Source organism: Montipora capricornis, chromosome 2, assembly GCF_036669925.1.
Source record: "Montipora capricornis isolate CH-2021 chromosome 2, ASM3666992v2, whole genome shotgun sequence".
NCBI classification, from domain to species: Eukaryota; Metazoa; Cnidaria; class Anthozoa; order Scleractinia; family Acroporidae; genus Montipora; species Montipora capricornis.
The window spans coordinates 4036124-4047450 of NC_090884.1; the positions used below are offsets into that span (position 1 = coordinate 4036124).

Below are 11327 nucleotides of genomic sequence, written 5' to 3' on the forward strand. Positions count from 1 at the left end.
TATAATAAACACCTACAGAAGCCCATCTAGACTTTTCATCTGTGGGGGAGGTGAAATACTCTCACAGGAGGGGACAACACAGGGCGACCCCCTTGCAATGGCTTGGTACTCGGTTAATACATCAATGATGATTTATTATTTGAGAGCACACTGCCCGGGGGTTAAACAAGCATGGCTCGCGGATGATTCGGCAGGCGGTGGAGTAATCACATCGCTTTACGATTGGTATAAGCTGTTGAGTCAGGAAGGAGAGAAGTTCGGTTACCTTGTGAATGGGTCAAAGAGTTGGCTTATAGTAAAGTCAGAGGAAGCTGCCGCAGAAGCAGCGAGAGTATTCGGTGATGAAGTTAATATCACTATTGAGGGTCAACGTCATCTAGGAGCGGTCATTGGATCACAAGAATACAAGGATATGTATTGTAAGGAGAAAGTGCGTGCATGGAAAGGGGAACTTGAAACACTATCAGAAATTGCTAGGAATCAGCCCCACGCAGCGTATATCGCTTTTACGAAGGGGTTCAAGTCCAAGTTTACTTATTTTCTTCGCACAATTGAGTCATTTGAGGACTATATCGACCCAGTCCAGGAGGTAATCGACGATCTACTACTTCCAACATTCTTTGGCCAGACAGAGCCCCTTCCCGACGAAGTGCGCCAACTCGCTACCTTGACAACGGCCCAAGGGGGACTAGGCGTGCCGGATCTGAGATCGGAAGCACCACAACAGTTTACCGCATCAGCATCAATCACAGCCGCACATGTAGACTCCATAACAACTCAGAGTACCATCATGATAACAGGCGAAAATTCCGTAGAGGAGCTGAAACGTCACCACCAGGCGCTAAAGGCCGAAAGGGAAAAGGCAAAAATGGAGTCGATTGACTCCACCCTCTCCCCTGATCTTCTTCGATTGGCCAATCAAGCAAGAGACAAAGGGGCCAGCTCTTGGCTTAACGCGATCCCCCTCAAAGATCAAGGTCTAGCTCTTAACAAGCAAGAATTCAGAGACTCTCTGCGGCTACGTTACAACTTGCCTCTCACCGACCTACCAGCCCAGTGCGCTTGTGGGGATAGATTCAATGTTGGCCACGCCCTCTCTTGTAAAAAAGGAGGGTTTGTGGCACAAAGGCATGATGGTGTACGAAACCTACTGACATCATTCATCACCAAAGTTTGTAAGAATGTGGAGGCGGAGCCACGCCTCTTACCTCTTGACAACGAACGGATGCATCTTAGAAGCGCAGTCACCAGCTCAGAGGCACGTTTAGACATCAAGGCGGGAGATTTCTGGTCTAGAGGAGTTACAGCATTTTTCGACGTCAGGGTCACGCATGTTAACTCCAAATGCAACCAGAGCAAGCCGACATCCGAAGTCTTTAAAGACCAAGAAGAGGAGAAAAAGCGGAAATATCAGCAACGAGTGCTTGAGGTCGAGATGGGATCCTTTACACCCTTGGTTTTCGGAACGAACGGTGGGATGGGAAATGAGTGCCAACGATTTCTTAAGCACTTAGCAGACAAGTTAGTACAGAAGGACGGTGAGCCCTATAACAACGTCATTAATTGGCTCAGAACTGTCATCTCATTTGAACTCTTAAGATCAGTACATGCGTGCGTAAGAGGGTCCCGAGTACCTTTCCGGAATATAGGAGACTCTCTTGACGATTGCCGGATTAATGTCGCCACCGCCGGCATTTAAATTTTTAATTTAATTTGAGTTTTATCATTATCATTATTATTATTACTTATTTTTACCAGATACATGTAAGATTCAAGTTTGTATGAAAGAGTGCTCAATAAAGTTTGTTATTATTATTATTATTATTATTATTTTCTTTTTTTTGAAGTTTTAAAACAGAGAAATACTTAATTGCTTGTAAATTTATAGTTCTTACCTTTTGGAGATATTTTAATGTTTGTAAATATTTTTATCATGGAAATAAAGTGATTATTGATTTTAATTTAAAAAAAAAAAAAAAAAAAAATAATAATAATATTAATAATAATAATAATTCTTATATAGCGCCTATCCAGAAGTGATCTAATCGCTTTACAAGTCATGAAAAATTAATCCATAAACGAAAAAGTTATACAAAAATTTCCTTGAATAAATAAGTTTTAAGTCTTGTTTTGAAAGTCTGGAGATTATCAGAGTTTTTTATGTGTTCTGGTAGATCGTTCCACAGTTGTGGCGAGGCGACAGCGAAAGCTCCAGATCCATAAGACTTCAAATTATACCTGGTAGGGTTAAGACGGAGCGATGTAGATGAGCGGAGGGTTCTTGAAGGACGGTAGAGACTTGTCAGTTCTCGTATGTACGAGGGAGACAAATCATGCAAAGCCTTGAAAGTGAGAATTAAAATCTTAAACTTTATGCGTTCATTAATTGGTAACCAGTGTAGATCTTTCAAGATTGGAGTAATATGGTTGAATTTCGAGGAAAATGTTATTAAGCGCACGGTGGCGTTTTGTACATACTGTAGTTTTTTAACAGCATATTTCGGAAGATTGTACAGAAGGGAGTTGCAGTGGTCAAGTTTGGATCAGATAAAGGCATGCACAAGTGTTTTGGCAGTTTCCGCTAATATAAATTTTCTGATACGTGATAGATTACGAAGGTGATAGAATGCAGATTTACATACAGTATTAATATGAGGCAGCATATTGACATGGTACTGTCAAAAGTGACACCAATATTCCTGGCAGTTTGAGAGGGCTGGACGGTGTCTTGACCAAAGCAGATTGACGGCAAGCAGTGCTGTAGTCTAAATTTTGAGTGAATAAAGAGGAACTCAGTTTTTTTTTCCGTTCTTGTCAGCTCAGCGAAAGCAAAAGAAAAGAGACCTCTGCTAAACTAACGGGGACAATCTTGCCAACTTTCATCCACGTATCTTTTAGAATCTTCACTACATCCTCGAGAAACTAAACAACAAGAATACTTTTCCAAAGCTGGTTTGTATTCGATTCGTGTCAAGATTGAGAATGCTTCGATTAAGAGCTGCACGTGGCCTTTGATCAAAATCGGCCCTCAATGCCTCTTTGCTTGTTCCTGCGACGTTTATGCCATGGTGGCGTCTAATCGAATCAGAGTTAGTAACTCTAATCGAATCAATGAGTAAAGTCACGCGTTTACTTTATTAAATAAATTCAAGTACTTCGTTAAAAGATCCTATTGTAGCTTGAAACATGTCTAACCAAGCCACGAATTTAGACACCACTCTATGCAAAGAAAAATCGTCAAACTGAATAATTAATTTACAATATCAATTTAGGTTTCGACAGTTCACTTTCCTCAATTGCCAAATCATGTCATCTTATAAACTACGCTGGTGTTCGCCATGGTCGGTTGATTTGATTGACTCTATTGCGAGCGACCTTAAAACTTTAAAGTTGGCCGCGACTGTTAAGACAAAAATGCTTTTTTTCCACAAAGTGTTTGGGCAGTAAATAGATCACTAAAAGTTGCACTACCTGCGTAGAATAAGGATTCATCGTTACATTCAAACGATAGCACACGCACGAGTACTCCAGAAAATTCGTTACAATTTTATTACTTTTTTTATGTAAACGCCTGAGGGGAAGAGTTAAATAATAATAATAATAAGAAGAAGAAGAAGAAGAAAACTCAGTCAAGTATACAAATTTTGCCTTAATCAAATAAGCAAACTGACTCAAATAAGCAAAGGAGTAAAATCAGTTAATAAAAGCAGTTTTGATGTAACCGTTCCGCTCGAATTTAGCAAGAGTTTAGGAAAGTCTAATATTAAACAAAGCAGAGACCAAAACCACACCAATTTAGCCTGAATATGAGGATTGTTAATTAAGGAATGAATAATCACGAAGCGAAGTTATTGCTAACAAAAAGTCACCACTGGTCGCGAAATAGCTATTTCTTTTTAGCAAAAAAAGATCCCCCACCTTGTGAAGAAAACCATAATTGCAAAGTTTGTCCTTTCAAAAGCTGTTTAAACACGTTACTGAAGTTTTTTTTATTGAAATAAGTTCTCCGTGGTATTGTCGGGAAATGACTGCGTAGATTTCGACGCAATTATTTTGCATTTTACTAGAAGTCACTTGAAATTTAACAAGCTAGTCTCGAGAATTATGGGGAATGAAACATTGTTTAAGATTGTCTCCCCGTCATCAGTCACTCAAAGGAAATAATAACCCTCCATAACCAACATCAAATTATTCTTTTCTCGCGTTCTATTTAACGAAACAGCTTTTTCACCACAAGCTGTTGAACGCCTAAAACAGGAGAAAGGTTGGCTTTTGTTTCGCCGACAACTGTCTTGTTTAGTTTCATGTGCAAACACAAAAAAATGCTAATTTTAATAAAGTTTGCAATGAGCCTAACCAGTTAAAATAGAAAAGAAAAATACTCGAATTAGAGTGAAAAATTGCTTCCGTTAATAACAAAAAAGTTAACACGCCGAAGGAATTCAGTGACTGAAAGCAAAGGCACATCAGTGTCAACTTTGCTTTATCATCAAAACAACTATCCAGTTTGAAGCCATAGAAAATTTATGTCAACCAAAGTTAACAGCTAAAATAACATTTCTGTTTAACTACGGAAAAATGGTCCTCACAGAGTAAAGGACTGAGAAAAAGAATAAACGTTGCGTTAAATGTCTTTCAAAAAACACCCTTATTGAAGGCAAAACAATTAAGTGGCGAGCAAAAGTTAAGTCCTTGCTTAATAAGCTGTAATCATTAAGATTTTCAAACACTTCTACGATATTGCAGCTGCGATATAGAATGTAGCAAATCAATCATTTCACAGGAAGCTTTACCACCGGGAAAAGAATCGAGTTCTTCTATAATATGAACAAAGATAGATGCTGTGAAACATAATTCTTGGTAACTGGTACCAGCTCGGTTAAGAAAGCGCTCTGGGAAGAACAGGAGAATGAAACATATGGATCTACCAACATTCGATTTCCGTCCGAAATTAACTATAGTCGAAACAAGATGTTGAATCTCCATCTTGCCATAACAAAATTAAGATACAACGCCCAGCGAAGTTTAAGTCAAGTTAAGTCGAGCTAAGTTAGCGTCCTCTATCTTCGATGTCCACGGAAGGAAGTTCGCTTCAAGTTCAACGCAAGTTTCGTTTTGCTTTTAGGTAGCCGAGTTTCTTCTTTTCAGCTTCTACATACAAACAAACAAAAAACTTGGGATAACAATGACAGGAAGGAATTCCGCATACGACTTTTCGAAACGTAGCTTAAAGAACATGGAGTCAGTGTGCGTAGTCCTTCGTGAACTAAGCATTTATCCACCACTATATTTTGGAGCTCGTATACTATTTGCAATTAAACCATGTTACTGTTTTTTCCTCACTTAAATACGCCTTTTTAAAGTTATTCAGACTTTTCTTGGAATTTCCTTTGCTACGGATTATATTTGGTATAACGAAAACCGTGTCTTGCCGACAAAGAGGTCGGATGGTGATTAATAATCATGAGTGAACATATCGTAGTATGTTACCTGCCAAAAAGAGACTGTTTTCTCAGAAGATATTCGGTCTTTGATATGCACCGCTTTAGCCCAGACCTTTTCGACAACCGTGGTTAATAAAGCTTCAACCGAATTAAACATAGTTTTAATAAACTGCAATATAAAAGCCTCTCTTTGACAAAGAAATCACTGAAAAGCCAAGCAACTTGGCTTTTGGTCTATAGTCTGTCAACGACAATGCAATGAATCATTTCTAGAGTGCAGTCTAGGTTTTTTTGGTGAAAAAGAAAAGCCAAACAATAGATTTCATCTTTTCATTGTACACTTTGATCAACCCGGCGTAACCTATCGATACTTCTAAAGCAAATACAGGTCCGTGCCGCCAATGTGCCGACCGCTATATATTATTTCCTTCTATGGTGCTGAAAATAACCCGGTAAATATGCTTTGGTATTGCCTCTCCGAGCAATACCGCCGCGTGTCTGACTTGTCGCAATACATCAAATCTCTTTCACACTCGGCCAAGGTGCCATTATGTGTTTTTCATTTCTAAACTTATACTGAAACTTGACGGCAATACGCGTCTGAGTAGCGAGGCGTCATATTTAAACGAAAAGCGGACTTTGGTCACAATTAATGTTTTCTGCTTGTATGTCCCCGCAATTGGCAAATTAATTTGTGCTGTAAACGCACGATTAAGGATTTGAGTAAATTGTTTAGGTTTTTCTTTATGCCACCGAGGGTCAGGGTTGAAGAGGTGCATATCCTTTCACAGCACGAAGGAAATTTTCCCACGCCCTTAAAGTTACCACCCACCATTCATCTCAATTGAACACCATTTGTTGCTACCCCGAAAAAATCAAGATTAGTTGCCATCTCCCTCGCTAGAAGTATACACCAAACACGACGTTCTCCGTGTTTAAACTGCTAATAAGCGCACGTACAGAATGCTCTACCTCCGGTGAATTGAAATGAGATCGTAATCAAAGGATTTCCTTTTAGTCCACAAAAGTTCTATTGAACGAATGTATCAACAACTGTGAGACTAAGGAAAGTCCATGGCTAGAAACTTATGCATTTCAGTGAGAGTTAAATGTAGCTCTAGTTGACAGCAGCACGAGAATATGCAGCCATGAGTGATCTTGTGCCCGTTTCGTTGATAATTTTGTTTCGTCAAACAATCCTGCCTAACAATACTAATAACCAAAAGCGATATATTGATACTATTTAAGACTTTCTAAACGAAAGATAATCGCATATTTAGCGAACAACTTAACCATTTTGCGAAGAAGCTTGACAACCCCCCCCCCCCCCCCAAAAAAAAAGCAAAAATAAAATAATATAAAAAAATGCACACGTATTCTCGAACACCAGAGCTACTTATATCATAATTTATTTTTAATTTTATTACCCGCGTCAGTAAATGAGAGCAGTGGGAAATGAAATCCGTAGAAAAGATCCATACTCGACGACATTAATTCTTATTTGATGACCGCTCGCCGCGGAGACACGTTCAAAGGTTTTCTTAGATGATGCAGCAAAAAATAGCGGATTTTGAACCATGCCAAATAACCCTTTTAGGTAAACAAACTCTGATGCCTAGCCCGGTTTAATTCTAAGGCGGTTTTGAGGTAATCCACTTCTTAAATTCGTTGCCCTTTAGAAGACCGGCCAAGAGCATACTGAAATGAAATATACAATTATGGGAGAGGGCACGGAACACGCCTTATAGCTAGTCTAATTACGTTCAAAAACACCGGTCTTCGCTTTGTCTTTCAAATCACCCTTTTGTGAGGTCTTCTCCAAGCCTTTCTGTTGAGTTATGCCTTCGATTTCCGCATTATCATTCTACGCTTCATATCCCTCGTTTTGGTTTTAAGGCCGAGTCGAAGCTCGCCAAAACATAGTTGAACACTTTTATTGGCTCCAGGGGAGAATTAATATCTTACGCGTGACTTTTCAAACTCACGTACAACAACACCCGCGCAGAATCCTAAACAGCTTATAAAGCATTTTTTTAAATTTTTTGGTTCACTGAAGATGTGGTTTTGTTTACAATGTATCTCGAAGCCTTGCTTTACCGCAAGCAGCGATAGCAGTTTTTTAAACGTTCAGAAAGAAACCGTGCAGGGTTTCAGTGAAGAACTTTAAAGAACTTATGCAAGAATTTCAGCTGTCTGCTAAGAAAGCGAAAAATACTTTGAAACAGGTGTTTGAAAGGTGAGATTCAGCTAATTTACATCGTTTCATATCAAATCTACGATAACCTAAATCATGATTTGACAATCTTCGGTTTCTTAATGGAGAAAAAGAACAAGCGAAGAAAAAAGGTCTCCAATTAGAACGTGGAAAAAAGCCATAACAAAGAAGTCACCCTCCATTCTGTTCAAAACTTGAAGGTAATTATTTCTAACTTGGTGTAAACACGACTGCAACACACTGTTTCAAGATAATAGTTTTCTATGTTTTCTGCAATGTCCATTATTCACTCGTACTTCTTAGCCATAATAGCTTAGATAACTTTTTAAAATCACGAAAGAGCTCTTCCGTTTCGACTGGCTTCATTAGAATTTCAAACAGCTTTATTTTGACCCTTGCTATTGAATGTTTTTAATAAGCTATTCATTGTGTACATTCAGAAAGTGCACACTTTCTTCTCTCTAAGGGCTACTTTCTTCTTCACAAACGACTCAAAGTTCGAAGGAGAGAAGCGGTAGTAAATACTGTATCACGGCTTATCTTTCTGTTGACTCGGCAAATTATCAACTTCGGAGTGATTGCCCGCGAGGAACTTGTGTCAGTTGCTCGTTCAAATCCCACCATAAAGCGTATATCTTAAAACAAAAACCAAATTAATACCACAAAGGCAATACTTATTCTCTCCGCGACAAAAATAATCAATCGACTGCAGCAATAAAAATTGGATTTCTTCCCGCAAATATTGCTCGATTTTGTAACATAATATCTGTGGACGGTTTCTTTAAATATGAAAGCTTTATACAAATCTTTCCGCAGAGTGAAAGTGATTAAGGCCGAAAGTATACAAATATATCATTATAACCGGAAAAAAAAATTGGTGGCGACATAAGCGATTTTATCACTTAAGAGAAATCAGATACTAAACTTTAACTTTTAGAGCCTACCTGCACGCTAGTAAGAACGGGTTTTCAGAAGAAGCATGCAAGATTAAGAGCTATTTAAATTCACAAGCGTTTTTGTTTTTCGAAGGAAAATAAACCGTTACACAAACTTCATTATGCCAAAAGACCCTTAAAAATGCTATTTTTCTCCTATTGATGCATCGCTAATCACAAATCGCCGGTCTTTAACGTTTGTACCTGAACTCGAGATTCGGTTAGACCAATCCTGGCAGCAAGATCTTCGCGCATGAAAACATCGGGATAATGCGTACGAGCGAAGCATCTTTCGAGTTCGTTGAGCTGAGCTGGAGTGAATCGAGTGCGATGTCGCTTCTGCTTCACGCCTTGACTATCACTGCCTTTTCTGTCATCTTCATCAAGAGAGGCAGTATCAATTCTCTTATACTCGGTTGGGGAGCCTTTAGCTTCAACACAACCATTCTTGCCACTATCTGTTGAACAAGATATCGATCAAGTGAATTAAATTAGAAAAAGCTCTCACTCAAGTCATTAGAAAATTTATTTTTTATAAAGCTAGGTTAATGTGAGTGATGAGTTGAAAATTTTCCTAGATTTGTTACTCTAACAAGATAGCCCTACCTGACTCCTGATCATTTAATTCGCCGTTGTGATTCAGGATGCCCACGATCGAATGCTCCAAACTTGGAACAAGCTCCAACAACGAACTCGTTGTATGGTCTTCGCGGTGATCGAGCCCTTGGCCTCTGGCTGGTCCGTGAGCGTCGTTCGTTGTCTCCATTTGCTAATCTTCTGCGATTCTGCCAAACTTTCGGTCTTCTTTGTAGAGTGCTTATTGCCTCCGATTTAATATCTATAGCTGCTGTCAGCCAATCAGGGCCCGGAGAGCCGCTATTTTCTAATAAAATTATGTCAGGTGTCACCACCGGATCAGAAAGCAAGTAAGCAAATCACTCTATATTAATATTTAATTGTGCTAATTGAAGATGAGAGCGTGGCAAATTAAGCGCCTGTAATAGAAAAATTTCGCCTTTCAGAGTGCCTTCTTCAAGCGGTTACCAGCACTTTCCGTGCTCGACGGCGCCAAATTAGCCTCCTTTTTGAAGCGCGCTTAGCCGTCCGGTAGGCTTCTATCTTCGCCCGGACCACGGAGAGCGAACAGTAATTCTCTTAATTAAGAAGCATTTGTTTGTGATGAAGTATTTTGGCTTTCAAATAATTGATCAAATAGACCGTGATTAGACGAAACTGAATCGTCATTAACGTGATTAATAAAATATTAATCGTTAATTAAATCGATAGCACTTTCTTTGGTCAGGCTCGAGGCTTAAAGCGAAGCACGATGGATGATGTTCGACTTGGAGGCGTCAGATTTAATGTGATTTTTTAATCTAAGAAAAACCAGTTTGGAGCGAGCCTAGCGAGGTGCATAACACTCGCTTATTTGATTTCCTTTCCGTGTTTTTTTCCACAGAGGCTCGCGGGAGGCAGTCCCACGGCTTCCAAACCAAAAAGGAATCCCGGAGTGCTGTCAGCTTGGAACAATGACACGAGACTCGTGCCGATCTATTCAAACTCCTTGATCTTTGACAAATCTCATTGTTTTCGTTCACTACACATGACTGTTTCATCGTTTCCCTAATTACTCAAACATGTTTAGCTTTGGGCTTTTGTTCTCAAAGAAAACTAACATTTTCGTATGGTTTTTAAATAATTACCGGACCTCGTGCGATCCTTGAAAAGTTTTTGTTTACGGCATTAAACTGTGGGCCTCCTACTTAGCGGGGATTCATGACAACGCGAATAAAATGATTTTTAACATTTTTCAGTCGCAAATATCGGGTGGCAGTTTAATCACCCAAACGCATTGATTTGATTGTCAATCCAAAACAACCTTGAAAAACGTTCGCGGATCGCATGCAGTCGATCGGAAGTGCTGTAATGAAAGTCGACAACTTCTCTTTCCCCTGAAACAAAGGTCTTAATAGTTCGGAGAAAAGCTTTAGAGTTACCAATAACCTTTGTTTGGATGAGAGGAAATCCTTGTACAAACGAGACCACTTTTTGAATGAGGGTTTTTTCTTTGTAGGTGACAAGCACAAAGTGCAAAAATATATATACAAGGCCTTTCCTTGCACAGCTGCAACTATGTACGCTGATCACCTCGAAATTAATAACATTTTCTAAATTGTGCCATTAGCATTTCTGCATAGTTATTTTTTACTGTAAGTTCAAAGAATTCTCCAAATGCGTTTGCCGAGCAAAAACTATTGGTTTTTTGCTTCACTCATATGGCAGACTTAGGGACTATAGCTGACTTTTATTACTTTTTTCCTTTCGATTATTAAAACCTCTGATAAAGATTGCATTGTTTTCCTTCGCCCAGAAATAAAAAAGCTCGATACTAATTCGCCAAATGAGTCTTTAGAAAACTAATTTATCTGTAAATTCGAGACGATATCCGAAAGAGATAAGAACTTGTGTAATTTGGCTTCTTGTGAATTAAAAATTAAAAATTCTTTTTTAGACAACCAGGCCACGAAAAAGTTTACGAAACATGCTAAAATCTTCAACATAACGGCGCAATTTTGTCCATTTGCGAATTGATTAGATTTTTCACCTTTGGAAAAAGAGACTCCCCACCGATCTTGCACGCTTCATGGTAAAAATCAAATTCAGAAAATTAAATAAAACAATTCTTGTAACTAAAAGAAAGAAATGCTCTGTTTTCTACTAAAAGAAAGTGAA

The 11327-nt window shown here is 38.9% G+C and overlaps 2 protein-coding genes and 1 pseudogene across 2 annotated transcripts in view; 1 reads left to right on the forward strand and 2 right to left on the reverse strand.

Moving 5' to 3' along the window:
* Positions 1–9683, reverse strand: part of LOC138038535 (homeobox protein orthopedia-like) — a 15166-nt gene extending 5483 nt beyond the window's left edge. Inside the window, exons 1-2 of the mRNA XM_068884465.1 lie at positions 9201–9683; positions 8799–9052 (exon numbers count right to left, since the gene is read on the reverse strand). Coding sequence (XP_068740566.1) covers positions 8799–9052; positions 9201–9360 — 414 coding nt within the window. The 5' untranslated portion in view covers positions 9361–9683. The remainder of the gene's footprint in view (positions 1–8798; positions 9053–9200) is intronic.
* Positions 98–1796, forward strand: LOC138038534 (uncharacterized). The gene has a single exon (XM_068884464.1). The coding sequence runs from the start codon at positions 98–100 to the stop codon at positions 1697–1699; it is 1602 nt and encodes a 533-aa protein (XP_068740565.1). The 3' UTR covers positions 1700–1796.
* Positions 2088–3492, reverse strand: LOC138038228 (uncharacterized; annotated as a pseudogene).
* Positions 9684–11327: the final 1644 nt, after the last annotated feature.

Coding starts and splice junctions, on each gene's coding strand:
- LOC138038534 (XM_068884464.1), top strand. CDS start 98: ATGGCTTGGTACTCGGTTAATACATCAATGATGATTTATTATTTGAGA.